The 23,181-nt window shown below is 36.7% G+C and overlaps 1 protein-coding gene across 5 annotated transcripts in view; it reads left to right on the forward strand.

Moving 5' to 3' along the window:
- Nucleotides 1-23,181, forward strand: part of SLC25A21 (solute carrier family 25 member 21) — a 237,442-nt gene that overhangs the window by 206,537 nt on the left and 7,724 nt on the right. For 3 of the 5 annotated variants that reach the window (XM_019285581.2, XM_019285566.2, XM_019285568.2), the window contains exons 2-6: nucleotides 6,494-6,560; nucleotides 9,310-9,501; nucleotides 12,852-12,911; nucleotides 15,366-15,473; nucleotides 19,428-19,592. In XM_019285581.2, coding sequence (XP_019141126.1) covers nucleotides 9,382-9,501; nucleotides 12,852-12,911; nucleotides 15,366-15,473; nucleotides 19,428-19,592 — 453 coding nt within the window. In that variant the 5' untranslated portion in view covers nucleotides 6,494-6,560; nucleotides 9,310-9,381. The remainder of the gene's footprint in view (nucleotides 1-6,493; nucleotides 6,561-9,309; nucleotides 9,502-12,851; nucleotides 12,912-15,365; nucleotides 15,474-19,427; nucleotides 19,593-23,181) is intronic. The other 2 variants (XM_019285576.2, XM_039553092.1) reach the window with 2 other exon arrangements.

Genomic DNA, 23,181 nt, shown 5'->3' on the forward strand with positions numbered 1-23,181 from the left:
CACATGAATGATGGATCATAATAACTTCATAATCTGACCCACATGCAGTAAATACAGTGATGACTGTCATTTTGAATAAGTGAGGTGGATTGAGGCTGATTATTAATCCATTTCTTGGCCAGTCTGATTGTTTCTGAGCCAACTTCTCCACTGTTAGTACTTTCCTGAAGCATCTTAATAGCTTTCACCAACAGCCTCTTCCTTTTTAACCAGTCACTTTTCATGCAGTGTGTTGTCCTAACTTATTTGAGAGATTTCTTTCATTAATTGGTTGGCTTCTAGTATTCTTATAGCTTGAGGCTTGGTCTTCTTTTAGCATATAGTGTAACGGTGTTACCACAGGCACAGGGTAACATATAATTCTCTTTTACTTGCTGCAAAAAATACTTAACGTTTTTCCTTAATTCCCAGGTGTTGCAATGAAAGCTGGGTTAAAAAAAAAAGTGAAATATGCTCTGAAAAAAGGACCTAGTATTTAGTGCCAGTGTCTAAAATGGCAGATGTCTGTATAGCAGATACAGAAAAAATAAAGAAATATAGTTGCATAATAGAAATTCAGAAGTCAGCTTAGCTGTGTTATTGATAGTTTTCTATGGGGTTCCTGTAGAGATGTGTATTTAACATTTGCAGTAGGATAATATACATAACATACTTGACAAGAAGAAAAAAAAAGCTTTTTGGAGAGCAACAGAGTGTCCAAGACTGATTTACTGTGAATGTGTCCAACCTTTAATATCTTTTCAAGTATGCCGAACTCTGTGCCAGTTGTCCCAGAATGACACTCAGCCTTCCCTACAGCACTCCTCTTAAACTGGGCAAATGGTTGTAAATGCTGGGATTGAGGGTGGACTATATATGTGAACTGGTTAGTGGCTTGCATCTCTCAAAACAAATGGCTAAATTAAGTCCCTTCTTCTCAGTGGTAGGTACTAATTTGTGCTTGTCCTTCACTAAGCACTTGCTTCTTTTTCTGAAACTTCTGGGAATTTAAAATCTTTTAAATATCCAGCTAGGTCAACACAAAGATCACTTCACACTATAGTTATGTTAAAGTAATATTGCCCTGTGTTCAATTGTTTGTTTTCTGTTAGTAATAAATTCACAACATGCTACATACAATGAAATTGAAAGGTACCTTTTTCCTGATATAAATTAAATTCTAAGCAAATTTAATTATATTTAGACATATTTTCTTCCTCTTTCTGAATAACACCATCCTTTTTACCAATCATGTCTTCAAAATTCCTTCCCTTTGTTTAAATAGAACATTTTGTGAAATCTGAAAGTTGTGCATTTGTTTCATGTAACTGATGTCGTCATGAAAGCCAGGTCTTTTATTTATACTTGGGATAATGCAGAGGTAACGAAAGCAGAATTGGACCTAAGAGGTTTTTTGTTTCAATTATAAAACAATGTGGGTAAGTGCCTTGGGTTTGACAGCAACAAAAGAAAGGGAATATTGTGCTTATGCCTTCAATCAGCCTTATTAGATCCTTAAAGGGAAAATCATGTGAAAGACAGAGGAAGAAAACAACAAGCTAAGCAAGATCGCAATTTCAGTATAATTCGGAGAAAATAACTGATTTAGGTTGGTTGTCTTGCCAGGGTGAATGACTCAAGGCTTCCAAACAAGAAATGGAAACCAGAAGGACAGGGAAAGCCTGAAAGAACAAATTGAGAAGATGTGATTGACTGTAATGTTTCAAAATCAACTGCTGCAAAGATGAGTTTGGGCTCTTGCCCAGAATACAATTGAATGGTGATGTTCATTTAGACCCTTAATGCTGAAACAAAATAAGATGTAGCTGTGTTTCTGTTAGAAATTTATTTGTTCTTTCCAGTGTCTGTAGCTAGGGATATGATGTCATGTCCTCTCTTTTCTATCAGACCCTGCATTGATTGCTGTTGCTGTTTCACAATTTTTCTGAACACCAGTTTTTTGAAGGAAGACTTGAGTCCAAGTGATAATATCTCTCAAATGTGAAATGTCAATACTGTTCATTAGCTGACTTTGAAAAATGTCTTTCTCTGTGGGCAAATAGACTAACTCAATTGGCCAAGCAAAGCAGAAGTATAAGATCATTGTGTGTGTACGTGAAGTATGCATGTGTATGTATGTGTGTATGTGTGTAATGTATGTGTATGTATGTGTGTATGCAAAGTCATTCAACTTTTTGTTACTATTGTGCTAGTTTTTTTAATTAAGTAAATAGTTCATTCTGCAAAGATTGAAATAACTGTCTTTAATGGGTAGTTTGTAAAACATTATTTGTAAAAGTTGGGAACAGTTGCTTGTCCTCCACCTCAGGCACAGGAGGTTCTAAAACACTTCATTTGAAAAATTAGTCAGTTGACAATAGGCAGTGATGGGATAGGATTGTCTTCTACTTCCTCCTTCCATTTATTCCTTTCATCTCACTGGCTGTGCTTACTAACCTTTCTTCTGTTTCTATTTCAAATCAGGAAGGGAAAAATACCCCTAACCACAGCTCATAATTAAATACTGAGCTAGTTCTTACCATGTTTACTGAATTACATATTGCATATATGGATGTATATCCTCAAAGTTTCATGTGTTTTTAGATTTCTAAACTTAATATGTTCCATAGGAATAGACCTTAACTCCTTCCTGCCTGTTTTTCATGAAGAGATGTGCTTCCACAGAGGAAGGAGGAATGAAGCAGTGAAACCCAGTTACAGATCACTTCACATTTTAGGGATTCACAGAGCCGTGAATATAGTTGCTGGGCTCTGCAGATTCTCCTGGTTCACGGTAGAGGTTCCTCCAGCAGAAAATCTTCAGTGTCAGCCTTACAGTTGCAATGAGCAGATCAGCCTGACATCATATGCAGGGTGGTATCTTTGCCCACATATCTTTGCTGCAGGGTGGCTGACTTGATAAAGAAGGCTTTAAGCCAAGAGCCCTGAGGGAGGAGGAGAGTTACCACAGCTCTGAGGGAGCAGTGGAGATGCTGCCAAGCAAATCGCCGGGGGTGATGTGAACCACGAGGAACACAAGATGAATAAAACAGGGCTCAAGTGGAGTCACCTCAAGCATTTGCATGTGAGTGAGGAAGTGTCTCCAAAGAGCCTCCACACCAGGGCACACAACATAAACATGAGGAATTGGAGATCTGTGTGCAGCTGCAGGGGTAGGATCTCGTCATGATCCCAGGGATGGGGTGAATGGACTGAGTGCTGCTGTGGAGGGGTGCAGACTCTTGAGGAAGGGCTGGCCAGGAAGACATGGAGAGAGCAACTGGAATGCATGGAGCTCTGCCTGAGGTTGAATGATGAAAGTTTATGGGTAAGGATTAAAGATCAGACCAATAGTGGTACTTGGTAGTAGGCATCTACTGTGGGCTGCCTGACTTGGAAGAACAAGCAGATTGTAGAGAGGCCTGTAGAGACTGCCAGAAGCAGACTGATATTTGCAGACCCTGATCCTCAATGGGGACTTCAACTACCTTGATATCTCCTGGAGGGACAACACTGCAGGGCATAAACAATCCAGCTGCATTAATGATGGCTTCTTAATGCAAGTAGAAGAGTCAATAAAAAGTGTTCCACTGGAGCTCTAACACACAAGTGAAGAAGGCCTCACTGGGTTTAAGGTCAAAGTGAGTCTTGGTTGTTGTGACCATGAGATGGTGGAGTTCAGATCCTGAAAAGAGGGAGTAGGGCAAAAAGCAAGTTCACAGCCCTAGACTTCAGGAGAGCAGACTGTGGGTTATTCAGGGGTCTACTTGGAAAAGTCCCATGATAAAAGGCTCTGGAGGGAAGAGGGGTCCAGGGAACCTGCATAATATTCAAGGATCGCCTCCACTCAAGTCCATGCCAGCATGCAGAAAGTCAGGCAAAAATCCCAAGAGGCGACTTGGTTAGGAAAGTCAAAGCCTACTTGGAGTTGAGCTTGGTACAAGATGTCAAAAGCATCTCGAAGTACCTACTGAGGTGGGTTGAAAACTGGCTGCATAGCTAGACCCAGAGGGTGGTGATTAGTGGTACAAAGTCTAACAGGAGGTCAGTAGCTAACAGTGTACCTACCCTTTTGAGTATACAAAAAGGCAACCTGGAAAACAAACCTGTTGTGTAAGGCTAGGTAATGCTGCTGTGTGTTTGTAGAAATGAATTGTTGCTTTACACTGCATACTTCTCTGCTTATGCATCTCTTACTACTGAGAAAATCTGGACCAAGACTGAGTCTCACTTTTTGTAGTGAGAGCTACAGCAGTGAGTAAAGCAGTGGAGGACATTAATTTTCCAATTCCAGTCATGTGGAGTACTAGAAATTGCAAGCAGGATGCCTGTTGTGGATATGCTTACAGGGGTTTAGACTGAGCCAAAAGGAAAAAAGTGTTTATAGGGATCTGTGTTCTTGTAGCTGATCCTACTTGGACCTCAGTTTCCGTTTGAACTCACATTAAAATGTATGAGTCAGGTTGAGGTTTTTTGACATTTCAATAGCTTGCTGAACCAGCAATATCCTCAGAATATGTATGAACCATTAAAGACTAAGATGGGCCCAGGACTAAGAATTAAGACCAAGACCAGCGGGATGGGGCTGAGTAACCTGGTCTAGTGGAAGGTTCCCTACTTATGGCAGGAAAGTTGGAGCTAAATGATTTTTATGGTCCCTTCCAACTAAACCATTCTATGATTCTATGGATCCAGTATATCTGTATTGTTAAATCCATATCTATAGGTATCCATAGATATATCCATATCTATATTAATAGATACATAAACATATATTTGTATATTTATTTATGTTTGCAAAGTAAGACTTTGGGGAAATTCAAACATCTGATGACTCAACTGAATTCCTTAAATCTCCTACCTTTCAGTATTTTGTCATGAAACCATCATTGTATTAAATGCTCAAAGTGTCCTTTTGTCACGGGCTGGAGTTCATACATTGCTTACTTCAGGTAAGGATTAGCAATATGACCAACCCGGAGCATCTTACAAGGCCTAAATTATTTTATTTATATTGGAGAGGCCTAAGAAGAGAACTCCAGAGAATCATTCAAAGAAGGATGGGGAAAATGGTATAGCTTTTGTAGTATTTTACATTCACGTGGGGAATATGAATTTAGCTGTTTTCTTTTGACATGCAGAGATTAACTATAGGAGAATCTATTGATGTCATGTCTCTTACACACTCTGCAAAAATATTCCAAATAATAGGCTGCTTTAGAAAGGTGAATCATCACATTCCAACATCATCACCTTTCAACATTTAAAAAAAACACAAATGCTTTGCTTTAAGAAGTAATTTTTTTTGTGTAGACAGAATCCTTTTACAGTCCTGAATAAATGTGTATACATTCCGAAGATGGGTAAATTGTAGGATATATTCTTGTTGGCTAACGAGGTAACTTATGACCTTAAGCTAAGGGGAGATTCAAATTAGGTATTGAAAAACTTTTTTTTCACTGTTGGGGTGTTGAGACATTGGAATAGTTTGCCCAGGAAGGTGGTGGAGTCACCACCCCTGGAGGATTTCAAGAGGCCTCTGAGTCCAGCACTGGATGATGTGGTTTAGTGGTTTAGGGGTAACAATGGTAGTGCTGGGTTGATGGCTGAAATGGAAGGTCTCTTCCAACCTTGATGATTCTATGATTCTTCTTGGTGATTCCATTAGATCCCTTTCTGAACTCTCACCACACACTATCCAGGTCAGTGTGCAGACCTAGCAGACAAGAACTATGTCTATTTCTACCCCACATGGGGATTTTGAAAACAGCTTATCATTTAAAGCATTCCCAAGACCAAGCATTATGTATCTACATTGACCTTGTAAGCAGAGCTCAGGCTGCCTGCAAATGCAATGTGTCCTGGCATGTGGCAGGCTGTATATATATATATATATACACACACATACAGTGACAACATACTGCCCAAATGTTTTCTTCCAAGATGAAATACATGCGTTCGTTCTACTATGGGTCTCTGAAAAAGTAAGTTGTGTTAAAACTAAGTTGCTAAAAATATATTCATATATTTTTATATATTTTGAGTCATGTTTAAACTTTAAAACATGTCTGGCCTAGCATTTGAAGATGACCAAGCAGTGCTTTTGTATGCAACTTGCTGAAGTCACAGTTTTTTCCAAATCTGTATTTTGTCACTTCATTTTTTAATATAAACATTGCTGTGCTAAGCAAATTAAAACAATGAAATAATACTTCTTTTTCATTGTCAAAAATTTTCCTCTCCTTTTAAATACAATTTCTTGTATATTCAGAAAAAAATTGATTGAATTTTTACATATTCATTCCTGATTTCTTTATGTCATCTCACCAGCACATGATATAATTGGTAGCACATTAGTTGTTTAGCAAGTAAGCAGAGAGTATCATTATTTGTCTGTATGCCTGGAAATGCTGAAAGGTTAGTTGCTTTACTCAAAAGCGAAAATAGAATTGGAAGTATGGTATCAATATGTTGTTTATCCATACAAAGATAATTTCCTTTTTTTCTTTGATAGGTTACTTGGCTTCTACAAAGGAATACTTCCTCCCGTCTTGGCTGAGACACCCAAACGGGCGGTGAAGGTAAAAACCCCATGCTTCCTCCCTTAAAAATATAAGTAGGGACAGTGGCAGCTGTAAAACATTTTATTTCTCCCCCACTGACTGAGATTAGAATCTTAAACTTATTTGGCATATTAATCCTCTGATTTTTACTAGGAGAAACATTTCCTGTTGATAGGACAGTAAAAACTGTCCTTGATTAAGAAGTGTAGGATAAGGCTTGTAAATGTTAAGCTGATTTTGACTTGTGTATCAAATGTAACTGAAAAAAATTGCAATTATTTTATATTTTCAAAATTAATAAAATAGTTTAAATTATATTTTAGCCTCATAATTGCCTCTGGTTTGGATGTTTTGTTTTACTGAAAATGCCTAGCAACTTGCAAAACAACTAACAGCTTAATAAATTAACACAAGAAGCCATTAAAGAAGCCACTAATAAGTACTTACTCAGTAGGTTTGAAGTGCTGCCCAGAGTTTTCCTGTGCTCCAAAGGCCACTCTACTCCATACTCTAACTTTTTAAGAGACTGAAGATCGTAATTGATACAACTTCTCATTGTGCAAAACATTTTACTCCAGCTCTCTTACAGTTGTTGATGCTAGCCTATCAAAGTGTATTTGCTGTCAAATGCTGATCTGATTTTCTTTTATTATCCTTTATTTTGATTTGTAGAACAGGATTTTAGTAACATTCCTAAGCAAAATACTTCAGTACATCCATTTTTTCAGTTGAGCCATTCAACCTTTTTAATTAAAACCTAATTATTAAGCACATCATCCTAAAGTTCTAACTCTATCAAAGCAGCCATTGTGTTAACAGAAAACGTTTCTTTGTCTTTTACTTCAGAACTTTGAAGTTTCCATAGTTGCACCAAATGCGTCTAAAAGCAATTATTATACAGAATGTCTTGATTTTCCTTTCTTTCTTTTTATTGTTTCTTTCTAAAAAGGCTGCATATGATTCTGGTCCTTAGTCTGCAATTAATCATTCACATTCCAATTCCTTTACAGAGGAATAATATTTGTATAAAGTGACAGGATGTGACCTTGTAACAGAATCCTAAAGGAGTTCTGGTAATATCATCTTTTTGTATGCACTGGCGTTTTGGATGCAAGTGACATATGTCACTTATCTCAAAATTATTTAATAAAAACAGGAAAACTAAAGTCCTATTTATTAACAAAGTGGCAGTGAAGAATAGATGGATGATATTTAGAAGATTCCTAATAACTTGTTTTCTTCTTACTGTGAAGTTTCCTCTGTCTCTCCATTTAATTTCATGTGAAACAGGATAAAGTAAATCTGACTGAACTTTTTAGGTTCCAGCATGTATTTAGTTAAAATGTCAACCCAGGTTTGATTTTGCCTACCAATTTGAGTCATTCATAAACTTCAAAACACTTTCCTTTACTCAAATTGATTAAATTTGCTTAAACCCCATGATAGTCAATATAGTTATAGAATCATAGAAAGATTTTAAGTTGGGAGGGATCTCTGGACCAAAGCAGAGCTGACTTCATTATTAGATCAGGTTGTTCAGATGCATCGTCTAGTTGAGTTCTGAAATCTTAAAGGATGGAGACTACAGCCTCTCTGTGCTCCTGCTCCAGTCCTTAATTGCTTTACTATGAGGAATTTTGCCTTATATCCAGTCCAAATCCTCCTGCTGCAACCTTTGCATTTTGCCTCTCATGCTTCTGTTGTCGGCCTCTGACAAAGTCTGACTCTCTTCTGTATAAACTTTGGATGGTGGAAGACAGAACTTAGATCACCTCAGCCTTCTTGTCTCCAGGCTAAACAGACTCAGTTCTCTCAACCTCTTGTACATCATAAGCTCACAGCTCCTTTAATACCTTACTTGTCCTCTCTTAGTAGGTTGCTTTCTACCTAGTTCTTGAACATTTATGTGAGAGCTGATTTTTCTGCAAACGTGAGAATTGAGTTTAAATGTGAAACATGTGAGGGATTTTATTAAATAGTGGAATTATTTTATTTTTACACTATTCCTTTAGTGCTGTTCCAAGGACATCAGGATGACTTTAAGTTACCTTGAGACATCAGCTGTACTCTACATTAGAAGAATTCAGTGACAGAACAGGGCTGGACAATAATGTCCTTGTAAGAACCTGTATAATAAAGCAATTCAATGTGGGATGCCATATGCCAGTACAATTTTTAACATCCAAAGTGGAGTTCATACCTATGCTTTGACCTGAAGAGAATCCAGCCTATCTCAAATTTCCACTAACCTTGTTTGGCTGTGACCCCAGGGGAAAAGTCACTGCTTCCTTTGGCCCACTCTCCACCCTTTATCCTTCTAACAGTTTTCCTCATCTTAACAAGCCTCAAGCTGTCCCTTCTCCACTGCCTAAATGACTAGTGAGATTTAGAGGAAGGCTACATCCAGGCCAATGACTCTGAGATGTGAGTAAGCACAAAAGGCAAAGAGGCATTTTCTAGGTTCCGGCAGCCTTGTTTTATGTTTGTAATGAACTTTTTTGAAAGCTTCTAGTTATAGTGTCATAAAAGTGTGTAGATAATGGACAAGGGAGATTTTGTACAAAGAGGAAATGTACTTGTGCTACTGGAACATTGCATTTATCTGGTGTGTATTTTTGCAAGTAAAAATAAAGCTATTAAAATGAAGCTATTTAGCCCTGTTTTTTCAGTTAAGTGTTGAAGATACAGCTTCATTTTTAGTCAGCTATGTTCTCACGTCTGTCTTGCTATTTCTTTTTTTCTCTCTTTTTATTTCCCTTCTAAAAAGAAAGCTGGTATTTCTGGAAGATGAAAAGTCCAAGTTTATAACTTTCTGTTAGATTGAACTTGGAGGAAAGAAATGATGATGCCAATACAATGGTTAACAGATGAACTTTTGGGGCAAATTTATATTGCTCATGTGTTCCCAGACATCTTGTTTCAAGCATATATTTTTACCTTAGAGTTATTGAGACATCTGGTAAGTACTTTGGCTATTTTCTGTGTAACTTCAATTAAAGTGTATCTTTGCCAGATGGACAATATTGGTTATTATATACACAAAAGCATGTTTTAAATATGTTTATTCTGAGAAAATTTTTTTGTGCAAAGCTATTAACTTAATACAACTGTAGAGGAAAAGACAAATTATGCTGTGCTTTTAAAAACATTTTGGGTGGATATACATTATATAAAATCATATGATACAGTATGAAATCCTTTTTTTGCAAAATTGTATGTATATAGCCACTCTACTACACCCAGCAGCATTTATATTAAGTTTCATTGCTATTGATTTCTTTTAAAAATTATATAAAGCATAGTTACTATTAAGTAGTTATTTTATTTATGACTCTAGGAACCTATTGATTTTTAAGGTAACATTTTAAAGGTCAAAAAATTATTGGGTAATGTATTTCTGCCTTTATTACAACTATTTTACAGATCTGTAACACTATGGAAAACATTAAGGAATACCAGAAATTCCATTAAAGGTTAAGAGGGTAACAATGACTAGAAAGATGCTGGAGAGAGAATAAAGCAAATTTTATCACAATAAGAGATTAATTTAGTTCAGTGAAGCAGCTTACCCGCCCACTTTGTAAGATTTTTACCTCTATAATACCTCCAGTTGTACAAAAAGATAGACCTGGAGTTAAAGTAACACTTCTATCTTTTCTGGTTATTTTCAAGGCCAATGGAAAAATTTTAAACATATTTGCAAGATGCTTGCAAGGTTAATGTTCACTCTGTACACACTTTGGAGGGCAGTTAAAATCTGAGCCCCAATTCTAGGACTTTTTCTGCAAAATGATATAATAATCCCAGCTGAGGATATAAAAAAGTTATCTGTCCAGTGACCAGAGTATCAGCCCATCAGTTTTCAGAATTTAACGACGCAGTTTTGCATTATGTGTACATATTCCTTCTTGCTTTAAAACAGTGGCATTATTAACACATTAACACCCAATTCTCTGATGGTTTCGATATGATTCCAGTGACTTTTCATTTGAACCAGGTCTTGATTGAAAAATTTTATTGACTTTGCCATAGGAAAAAGGTTCTAAAGGTTCTAAACAAGTTCAAATGAAAATGTGGTGCTTATTAGTTATGTTCCTGTGCACGTGGTTTATGGGAAAGATGGTTTGTTCTGATAGGTCTGTATTAACTGAACCCTGAGGGACAGAGCTTGTCTTCTTTGGCTGAGACTCAGCACAGGTCCCCCAGTCTTTCTGTCTTGTCTTAAAAACTCTATTCCCTTATGCTTCTTATGATTCCCTCATTGCTCATTGCCTTTGTCTCATGGCGAAACAGTTTGATTTTCTCATACATGGGCAGATGCTATGTGGAGGGATTGTAGACTCCTGTGTGGTCACAAAATGCACAGACCTTCAAAGAATCCCACCTTTATTTGAACCAGCCTGCTCTGAACTGATCAAATGTTACAGGTCAACACTGGAAAGCAGACAGGAAAGTTAAAAGTTCTGGCTATTTACTTTTGCTAGACTGGGATGTGACAGCACTTGTACGAGGAGATATGAACCGGCACCGATGCAGTCTTGGTGGAACTGTGACAGGTTTTTGTTCTTCATTCCCATAATACCAACATGCTGTGTAAAAGCCACTTCATTTTGTGTGCAAAGACATGAATACATCTTAGACAGATTACAGGACTCACAAATAGTGAGCTGCGGTTAGGGCCTTGTATTGTTCCATGTGAAAATCATGTGGAATAACACCTTCAATATTTTAGGTTTTACCCAGAATTCAGATACTGACTCTTTATAGCCCACAAGTTTTGCCATCCTCATGCTAGAAGATCATTTTCACTACCCTCAGATCTGTCTTTTGTGATAGCAATTGGACAGCTTTTTCAGTGGCTTCAGCAACATATTTGCAGAATATAAATTTAAGGCGCTATGGGATTTGTTCTATAATCTCCTTCACAAACTTCTCAAACCCTCCCGTGCAAGTCATTAAGATTTTTCCCCCATAACTCTTATTGGAAGACTGTTTCAGGACTCTACTCCTTTAGTTGCAAGAAAGCTTCATCAGACCTACAACCACATTCTATTTATATTTTCTTTTACACACAATTTCTTTATGTTACATACCTTATTTGTTTTTCATTCTCTTGTAGCATCTCTTTTGCTAAACTAGACAAGGAAAGAATTTATTCTCCTTCAGTCTTCATTCTTAAAGTAAGCTCTAAGCTCTCCTTAATGGTCCTGGTAGCCCTGGTTTGAATATTATGTAGTCTGAGTTCTTGTTTTTTAAATAGTGGCTTAGATTGTGTGCTGTATTTCAGAGGGCATCTATCCAATAATTTGTAAAATTTCACATTTACTCTTTCTTTAGAGTATATCTTGACCTATGCATCTTAGACTTTGTGTCCACAGACAAGGAGCTAGGCAGCGAAAGTCTGTCTGCCTGTGCTGACAGGAAGCTTCTTACTGACTTCAGTGCAGTGAGACTTATTCTCAACCTTCTTCTTGGAAGAACAAATCCATTCATTTATTATGCTTTGATTTTTATAAGAATTCACAGAAGGTATTCTGAAAATTAATGGGTTTGAGTGGCAAGAAAGGTTGCAAAGTGAGCCATTTGTAAATGGTTGCCTTTCACCATGTTGGTGCAGGTGAAGTTGATCCTATTTCTTTCTTGAACGTCAAACACCCAAGAATACAGCTTTCAAGACATCCTCTAAGGAATTGCAGATGCTCAGGACTTCTAAGTGCCGCTGTTTGAAAGCAGACAGTTGACTGAAAGATTTATTTGTGAAGAGAGAACAGAAAAAGAAATGTGCCTGTTGACAGTACAAGATTATAAAAATGACAGACTTTCCATCTTCAAAATCCACAATTATATCTCTCTGATGAGGAGCAACTAGTGTTTGAGAAAGGCAAAAGTGATTGCAGCACATTATATTAAGGAAGTGGGGGTGATTTCTTGGGAAATTTGTAATATCTGCTACTACATTTAAACTAGTATGTGAAAGTTAATGCCAGAGGAAAAGTTTATAAATTTAAAATATGTCCTATATTATGTGAGTGAACTCTTAGATAAATCATTACTTGAATTGCACTTACACTGCTATTATGCATGACAAACTAATAAAATCAGTTCTGAAGCCTGATTACCTCCTCTTGCACATCTAACACTGCTACCAAGAGTGTGAAACAGAAGTGGCTTATGTTTATTTTGCAGAACTGCATGCGGCTGCTCAGGATATGATGTAGTGAAACTCCATTGTAGTCTGCTTTTTACTAATTTGCATAAGTAGCTGATAATTTTTTTTCAGTGCAATTTCAGTCTAATTTTTATTCACAGTTTTTCACCTTCGAACAATACAAGAAGCTACTAGGATATGCATCATTACCGCCAGGACTGGTATGTATGGATAAAGAACTTCATGTTCTAATGTAATGTGTGTCTGCTGAACAGTCTGTCTCTTCTGCTTCCTCCCATAGAAGAAGCCCAAAATTAAAGGGTCCAGCTCAATCCAGAGTTTTTCAAAACAGACTTGTCCCTTGAAAACATTGATAAGAATTTATCAAAATTGATAAATGATGTTTTATATCAAATGGCTTCAAAATAATTCCCTACAATGTCAACATTTGTTAGCATGGATAATGACAGCCACCATGGAAGAGTCTGTATACAACTTATCATTCTTCATTCTTGCAAAATAACAAAAGAAGTTGAACTTATCAATATTTGTTTATCCATGTCATAGTGACTGGTTTAATACTTCAACCTCAAAGTGCTATTCTCCAAGGCACAGTACGACTATAACAAAAATACAGATCTCAGTCTTAAAGACTTTATAAAAGAAACATAAGCTATTGATAAGAAATTGCTACCTCCTTTGAAGTAAATGGCAAAACTCTCATGTACATCAGTGGAGTTAGGAATTCTTCTCAAGAAATAACTGGTTTAAAAACAAAATGCAGGACATACATATATGCAGAAATGTTTTAATGCTAAGATATAGGTTGCATGTGTAATCTGCATTCTCATGTGTAGAGCATAATTCTGCTATTGTGCTTTAGGAGTAAAATACTTTTTATTTTTTATACTTTTTGCTTCCTGCAGTGTAAGAATGTAAATCATAGTAAATATCTATTTTTCACAATGATGGCATCACAACTTTAGGAAGCAATTGATCTTTTGATGGCTATGCTATAAAGGTTTTGGAAATTTCAAGTCTCTTTCAAAGAGTATTGCTTCCATTTATATCTCCCTTTCTTTGCAGTGAGTGAATGGTCATGGAATTCTCTTATCTAGCTTAGAGCAAGTTTCCTCTTCCTCTTAATTATTCCACTGGCCCTATAGCTGTTTGCAGTGTCTCCTATTTTATCTGGTATTTTTCAGCAGTTCTCATCCTTAGGTGTAAATAGAGACTGCTACTTGTTCTCTAGCAAATGGAAAGAACAGTTGAAGGTTCCATGGTACCTAGCACTTTTTGGGGGAGAGGAAAATATGCTGAAAACTTGTAAACATGAAATAGCTGCCCAAAAGCTGCTCTGGTTCATGTAACAGATACAACAATGCTTAGAACCATCAGACACCCCTCATATTTTTGGTGCAGTATTGTTACCATAGAGGCATTTTTGGCCCTAAGGTAGCGAGGGAAAAAGAAGACTGAGGGGGATTCTGGTCTAAGCTAGGCAGAATGTTTCTAAATGCCTTAACAGACCTCGTATCAAGGCAATATTTATTATTAAAAGACAGATGCATACATTAGCACCATCTTCCTACTGGCTTCAGTCTCATGGTTGATGCTGAAAGGTTCTCATCTTACTGGAAAAATAGATTTGTTGATAACACAATCTTCTCCAAAGGCAGTAAGACTGGTGTTTGCCCCTACCCTTCTAACTTTCCATTCTTCTCTTTCTTGAGCTGCCAAGAGTCCCTGCTCATATCCCTCTGTGTTAAGTAAGTTTTTTCTCACTATTGTTTTTTTCCTTACTGTTGGTTTCTTTGAATATCAGCAAGTGTACTCATTATAATGTATCTTGGTCCTGGGGCTTTTTTCAGCACCTAGAGAGTTTGGGGATGTCAAGTGGAGGCAATAAATATGTAAAGTGATCATTAAATTTAACCCCTCTGAATTTTCTCAGTTGACCTAAATATTTTAATGCTATTTTTTGTTAAAAACAAATTAAGGTATCTTAAAATGCTGTGCCATGATGGAAAGCAAAGCAGTGACTATCTCCATATCTGTAACTGAAATGTACTACCAGCTTCTAAGTAAATGGGGTTAATTCATCCTTGCAGTGAATGCTGACACTTCCCTGTGTGCCACTCATTCCCATATAAACCTTTCTAGGATTGTTACCTAGTAGGTGAACATTCTACTTTTGCAATTTGCTTAAGTACTGAACTATTTTAGATTTTTACATTTATTTTTAAGTTAATATGTTAGTGTTATGTGATTAATGCCCAGTTCAGAGATTTTATTTTTTCCAGTACTGCACAACTACATTTATATTTGTGTTACTATTCAGAGTCCACCCAAAGATAATATGAGGACATCCTTTTTCCACTTTTTTCATGTTTGCATAACAGTTTGGTACCACATTTTTCCTTACAGCTGAAAAGAGAATTCATGGACATGGACTGCTATGACATTTTATTTTGATTGTTTTGGAATATAGTTTATGGCTATTGTCATATTGTCTTCACAAACTGTCAGCATCTAATCAAGGGCTAAAGCTCTTTAGTAATAGAATACTGCTGCATTACTGTAGTCTTGCAGTTTGCATTGTATCACTCAGTTCCACAATCTGATGTTCAGAAAGTATTACTCCTTAATATTTAATTTTCATTTAACTTTCCTAGGCACTTGCAGTTGCTGGCTTGGGATCTGGGTTGACAGAGGCAGTTGTGGTTAACCCATTTGAAGTAGTAAAGGTTACCTTACAGACCAATCAGAATGCCTTCACAGAGGTAGGAAAATTGCTTCATTCTCCTTTTTCCACTTTATTGGCCATAATGCACTTCAAGGTTCATATATAGAGCAGAATGTCTATAATATATTGGTTGACACAAATGATTTTCCCACAAGGGTAACAGAAATGGAGAAGGAAGAGACCCAATAGACAATGCCTTCAGATATGCAGAGCTGCATGCAGTATTGTCAGAAGCATCAGCATCTCCACTGTAAATATTCTGTGCCTGAAGTGCACCTTCATCCCTCCAGAGCAGCCAGCAACCCAGCACTGTGAGGAATTGTAACCCAGGAGTACAAACCTGAGCCCCTTGTACACAGCACATTTACCCCAGCAGGCTCCAGACTTCAAGCGAGCACCAAAGGTTACTATGAAACACCACGGCCCTGTGCCCTAGACAGAGTCCAGCTGCTGTATTTTATGCTGTGTTTCTTGGATGAAATTACTTACAAGACTTCACTTTTATTAGCACTAACTGGAAAATTGTTACATAACAAGTACATTGATGATTTAAATTCTTGCTCCACTTCAGAGTTTTATTAGTCAAATATTGTTAAGTCCAAAGAAGTCATTGTGCAAAACATTGTCCATGATTCTGGGTACTGCTGAAAGGGGAAAAAGATCAAACTGGGAAACAAGTGATTTATGAAAGTCAAGTCTTCTCAGGAATGCACTAACTTCTATTAATTTTCATGCAGAAGGTGTTCCAGGATAAAGTGAAGGAAGCTAGTAATACTTTTTTCTTTTCTCATTGAATAAAAATAACAATTGTCAAATCATCTTTTTCAAAATATTTTGAGAAATCAGCTGTACCATGGTAGAAGTGCTAAATCACATAACCATCACATGAAAAGGTTGGCTGAATCCCTGGTGGGACGTGATTTTTGCATATTCTACTATTAAGTTTCGACTGAGTTAATACTTGCATGCCTTGTAGCACTCATCTGCACAAATTGAACCCTTTTGGGGGATGCACAGTAAAGAGATTTATGTCCAGGCCATTTACATAAGCTGTTTGGGCCAAGCTCCTCAGGTACACTCTGGAAAAGTATTGCTACTGATTTCCAGATGTCATAGAGTAGCTGGTACCTACTCCATAACTCATCCAGAAAAGCATTTTCTTCCAGAATAAATTTTAAAATGTTTGGTAAATTTCTGTTTGATTCTTAATGCATATGAAAGACATGTTTGTTTGCTGCAAGTCTCCAGTCTAGACATTTTTTAAACTTGGGCAGCAAAGCCCCACTGAAACAGATGAATTATGCAGTACAGGAGTTAAATGTTTAGGATCCTGGAAGGAAAGAGACTGAAAGTGGGAAAAAGCAATGTGTGAGAGGATCTCTCTCTCAGGAAAGTGATATGATAAAAATTATGGACTACTACTGCTTCAGCAGTAGTAAACTGAGCAGATATTCTGGGTCTTTCTGCTTCGCAGTTGTGAAGATGTAATTATCCTATCTTAAAAAACCCTCTGCTTTTAGGTATAAACAAACCAGTGTTATATTTTGAACAAACTATTCCTTGTAAAGTTGCAAAAGACCAATGTATCCTTTCACTTCATAAGTTTTAATTTTTTCTCTACTGAAAAATTTGTAACAAAGTCTGGGGTGGTTTAGTTTGTAAATTGTATGCAATTACTTCAATTAGTTACAGCATCCCTTCCTCAGTGGCCTTCATAATACTACAATAGTGAAACTGTAGCTGTCCAAAATCATTCTGAGTTGGTTTTGTTCAGATGAATATTCTTTAATTTAATTTAAAGAATAATTTCACAAAACCCAAATAATAGTATATTATCATACAAATAAAATTGTGACAGAATGGTATTTGGACTCTACTAGGATCCTCTAGTGAAAAAATTCCAAGGGAAATTAAGTTCTTAAATCACAAAGATTGTTATTATCACAGACATATTAATTTTTAATATATCTTTTTAAAGTGTTAGAATTTCAAAATTTGCAGTGAATCAGAAAAACACTCCAGTGACTTTATACCTTACATCAAGTTCTCATTACAAATATGTTAAACATTCCACACTGAAGCATGTAAACTCAGGCCTATTGGAAGAAGTATGTCTAGAGGTTATATTATACAGCATAAGGCATTACCATGCACTGTTTTTCTAAAAGGTTTAAGTAAAGTGTGTACCTATCCCATTGTGGAGCTTTCATACTACATGATGAAACCTAATGCAGTTCACATATTTCTTTGACTATTGTATAGAAATAATAAATATATCTTGTTTAAAAGGAACAAGGAAGAGCATGAACACATACACTCACACCCAGACTCCTGCACACCCCCAAAGCAAATATTCACACCCTGCGGTGACAGCTGAATTGTTCTGTGGTAGGGGATCATCTTTCGGGGGTTGATAGATTTAAAGAGGAAGGCCACTATAAATCACGTATCAGGCCTTTTGCTATGGGTAAAAATAATGGTGACTTTTTGTTAAAGTAAACTGCAAGAAGGCCCAACACCATGTTGTTTGGTTTTTCCTTTTTTTTTCATTTCCCTGTAGCCCTGGATAACTCTCTGGCTATAGAAGCTGGTGTGATGATTAAAATCTTTCCACCTGAAGTGAGAGTTATGATTAATTAAACAAATACAATTTTCTGCTTTATGATGAAAAGAATCTGACTCCAGATTCCACTGAGTGGGTCTGTATTAAGTAAAAGTCAACAGCTGTGTGAAGTGCATTAACTCCAGATATTTGTACAATAAATTCCTCTATCTAAGGTCCTTCCATCATCAATGATGAACCACAGACCTTCTATGGCTTGATCAGTTGCCATGATGACACCTACTTTGGTAAAAGGGAATAGCTGCCAAAGAGAGTCCTCTTTGTTACTAAAGGACTGAAAAGGGAAGTCACGTGTAGACTGCAGGTGTCTATATTTGGATATGAATCCCATCTCAGGTGTTAAGCAATTGACAGGCTTCCATTCTGAGTCATGAGTAAATCCATGTTCAAGAAAAGGGATACCAGGGGATACCTTACTGTTGAAGGTTGCTCTATTATTTCTTAAAGACTTAATCTCCATTTTTGGAGCATGAAAAAGGATGTTATTGCTAGTATCCATGTTGGATGTCTCCATTTTAGAATAGATTCTGACTTGAATTCTTGGGGGTAGTTAGAAAAGTAAACTATAGTAAAATGTATGCAGAGCATTAACAGGATAATATTAGTTATGAAATATGAAAAAACAGAATGAAACTTTGTATTAAAGATTAAACTTGTCAGTCACCTAAATAAGCACTTGTGCTCTATCAGATACGGTAGCATCATTTGGCTGATGCTGTTGATCTACCACAGTGGTATTTTGAAATGGAAAGCTATTAAACAAATAGATGTATTGAAATTAGTGGTATTCACAGTGGTGTAGTCAAAATTCTTCTATATTTTCATGTTTGAACCTCCTAGTGGATGTCATGTTTTGCCTATCTAATTATATATTTGGTTACCCAGAGCTGGCTTTATGCTTTGGAGAAAGCCAAACTCGATTCAACAACTTTTTGAAAGTAATGTTTCTATAATGCTGCTAAAAAAAAAAAGTAAAATATTCAGAAGGGAATAGCTACTTCTAAGTGTCATGGTATATTCAAAAAAAGATCAAACGTGCATGTAGTCAGGCAGATTCTGTCTGCTATGAGGCAGCTTGTTCCTTTTTGCCTTTTATTAAATGGAAGTCTGTTACAATACTACTCCTTTACAGTACTCAAGTCTTGCTTTCATCTTATTCTGCAATCAGAAAAATGAGGAATCTTTTTTTAATTAAAGTTGTGATTTTTATATGGTCACAGGAAAATGAAAATAGCAAATATGGTAATACTTAATATAAAATTACAAGAATTGGCAGCACTGTGTTTGTCAACGGGATGGAAATGATGCTGTGTTATTGTTTTCTTTTTGTAAAGATGATCTCTTCCTCCTTTTGCTTCACTTGTGTAGCAACCATCTAGCTTTGTTCAAGCTCAGCAGATCATTAAAACCGGTGGTCTGGGCTTCCAAGGACTCAACAAAGGCCTTACTGCAACCCTGGGCCGTCACGGAGTTTTTAACATGGTTTACTTTGGATTCTACTTCAATGTGAAAAACATTCTTCCAGTCAATAAAGTAAGTTCTTCATACAATGCAAGAGACAATCAGATAAGAAGTTTGACATTTTAGTTCCCACTGTATTTTTCAGTGCAAAGCTGTGGTATTTAGTGATAAACAGTGACTAACCTAGCTCTGTATTTTTATGGAAGCATATTAAGGACTTGAACTTCTCAGTTTTCAAGCAAAGCTGAGTATAGTCATATCTGAAATATCATTCTTATGAATTTCCCTTTATAGCATGGTAGCAGTGCAAAAAGGCAGCAACTGAGATACAGAGATGTTGTGCTTATGTTGGGGATGTATGCACTTTTTTTGTGGCAAACCTGCTTAGGAAGAAAAATCAGTTTCCAGAACTCCTTTCAGTATTCACAAAGGGGCTAAGCTTGTGGAGATGGCCAAGTTGCAGTATGTAGGTTGTTCTGGCCAGACACTGGACCTATTTACTCAAAGGAGAGTTCAACCTAGTGTTGAAGGATGACAGGGAAGATTCATCCATATGGGAGAGAGACAGCCCAAAACAGGAGGTAAAGGGTCAGGCACAGGGACTTTATATCATCTATAATTTAAAATAAAAAGGATCATTATAGCTGTAATTTCCCTTAAAGAAATTTTGATAGTCCTACATTACTTTAAATAACAAAGGAAGCATTTCCCTTTACAACAGAAGGAAATTTTACTAAAGAAAATGTGGTAATATTAGCAGCTTTCTAAATGACTGTGTGAGAAACAACTAATGATTTATTAATGATTCCAGTATGCTACTTACTGAAGTGTGTTTTCACTAATGTGATTTTTAGATTATGACAGTTAAAGAGTCACAGGTGTAATATGTAGTGATATACATGTAAGAAGGTGCAATTCACATCAAAAGGAATCAGTTTCTATTCCCAGATGAAGTAACACCTCTTTTTTTTCTGCAATTCTGAGTAGCCTGGTATTTTTGTTGGCAGTATTGTGTAAATGGAGGAAAGCTCTACTTCTTATTTGCAGATCATTACAGTAAATTGAATTGTTCAAGAGCAGCTGACCCGCAAGTTTCTACAAGTTTCTTATAGTGTATTTAAGCATATTTTACAGTGTACTTTAGTCACACATTCTAAAAAGTCAAGGCACAAGCATAGCTTGATACTAAGATAGGAGTTAACACTTTTGTGTTGAGCAAAAGATGAAAAAATTATAAGCACAATGCAGAAAATTCAGAAAAATATGCAGGTAAGGACAGAGACTAGTGTGCAGCTTCTATGGGAATCATGGAAAAGTTCTTGCACAGCAATTGAATAGTAATAGTATTTGGTATAAGCATGCTTTCCTAGCCTTTCAGATTTTCAAAAATAGGAAACAATTATTACATTATTAGAAAGATTCAGAGCTTTATGGTCCAAAGGAAATTAGTACTTTATACAGATTTTGTATGATGCATAAAAATTTTAACATCTACAACATAGGTTTAAATACATGTAGAAAACAAAAGAGAAATTACTTAAATGTCAGCCAGTGGCCCAGCTGTCCTCCAATATTAGCAAAATCAAAAGGCAATTTAATCTATGTGAGATTAACTGCAAATAAGTGGAGAGGTTTGCCTTGTGCTTGACAAGTGCACAGTGCTTTATATGGTGGCTGGCACAGCGGCTACATCTGTGCTGGTAAATTGAGTAGCAACACCAAAACTCAGCCGTCTGTGCTGTTAAACATTCCCTGGCACAGCTTTGGCCCTGGCCAGCCAACACAGTTCCTGGGTACGGCTTAGGAGCTAGTGAAGACAAGGAACCCTTCCTCATGGGCTGGTTTCATGCAGCCAGTCTGTTTTGAATGGTAATAGCATTCTATAGTGCTAATAAAGTTAAAAGGACTCTCTAGGCCAGCCAGCGTCAGTGGCATAGACAGTCTATACAGACAGATATAGCCAATAATTCTGATCAAACTCCCACTAAAATCAATGCAAACTTGTCCTGAATTTAAGAAGACAGAGATCAGGCCTCATCTGCCTTGTGCTAGCCAACATTATGTCTCAGGTGCTTACATTCATTGAATTTCACTTCAGTGACTGCTAAATGGAAGTATTTAACAATAATTTGTGACTTGTAACTTAAAACTCTTATGTCAGTGGGCAGGTACTAGAGGCTGAGAGTTATCAAACCCAAACCTGTACAAGGAATTTGGTAGAAGCTGGTTTGCAGTTAGTCTAAAAAATGTTAAACAGTTATTAGTTTGTCTAGATTTCTCACATACTTGATTTCATTACAAAATCTAGTTTGTTAACTTTTTATATATCGCCAGAAAAGAAAGTCTTAATGCCAGTTTTGCAATATTGACAAATATAAAAAAATTACATATAAAAATTGTGAAATAAGAATACTACACTTGTGAAATAATTTTGACTATTGACTATGTATTTGCTGTTCACCATCTGTAACATAAGTGGGAAATGTATGAAAATCTCTGAATGAACCTTTTAGCTCTCAGCTAAACTGTGCATTAAATTTGCATCCCAATTAGGGATGTTTGTAGCCTATTTTGCCAAAACCAATAAATGTTGTAGGTTGAGTGGTCAAATGATATCAATGATACATGTGGGTTTTAAATATCCATAATGAATAATTTTTCATACATCCAGTCTATTCTGCTAAACAGACCATTTACAGCCCACCTTGTGCTCTATTTACTGAAAATGGAATATGCCAGATTTCTTTCAATGGCCACTAATGTATCAACCATAGAGAAGTAGCACCTGTGCCTCTACCCTAGCAATGAAATTATTTTGCAAATGGCATCTGCTTTTATAGTGCATTTCATAGTCCAGCAGCTTTCACTTTTCAATTTTTTATCTAATTAGGTTTGCTTTTAAACATTAGTCTCATTAAAACCTTTGCTCACTACCACCTCCAAGTGGCTGCCACATTTCTTAATGGTATGAGATTTCCTCACACCTGTTAAAAGCCCCCTTTGAAATGTGGCCAACTGCAAAACTCACTTCAAGTCGGGCACTGCCAGCCCCAGGCACCACAGATGTGCCTCCTGTTACAAGGGCTGCTGCATCAGGCTGTGGGTGCTGAGCAGTGCATTGTCTTGTAAGAGAAAGGGGGCCTGAACTTCTGTAGGCAAGGAAGAGATGGGAAACCCAAATGGGCTGTTCAGCTTGGTAAGTAAGATAGCAGACAATAATTTTATTTTAGTGGCTTTCAGATCCATACCAACATAGAAGTTCTATGTAGGAATAGAGAGCGAAAATTGGATATGGTGCAATGGACTTGAAGAAATAGTAAGCCAAGGTGATTTAGGAGAAGACTGGATCAGAATGAGTAGTGGAATAACCTCAGAGCTACCATCCAAACTCAGGTTTCAGAATGACCTGGGGATTAAAAACATTTAAAATAGAGGTTCTGTATCCAGCACAACATTACAAGTGAATGAAGTGGTCTGTAGAGGAAAGCTTTGGAGACTGAAGCTGATAAATTATAACTGTCTCCAGTGCATGACACTCTTATACATGGATGTGTATGTCCAGATTTAGTGCTAGAATTTTCTGTTGCTGGAAATTATGGAATATAAAAGAAGGAAATAAACAGCATTTGATTTGGGAGGCATTTATTGAGTCTTCTCTTAT

This window comes from Corvus cornix, chromosome 5, assembly GCF_000738735.6.
Source record: "Corvus cornix cornix isolate S_Up_H32 chromosome 5, ASM73873v5, whole genome shotgun sequence".
NCBI classification, from domain to species: Eukaryota; Metazoa; Chordata; class Aves; order Passeriformes; family Corvidae; genus Corvus; species Corvus cornix.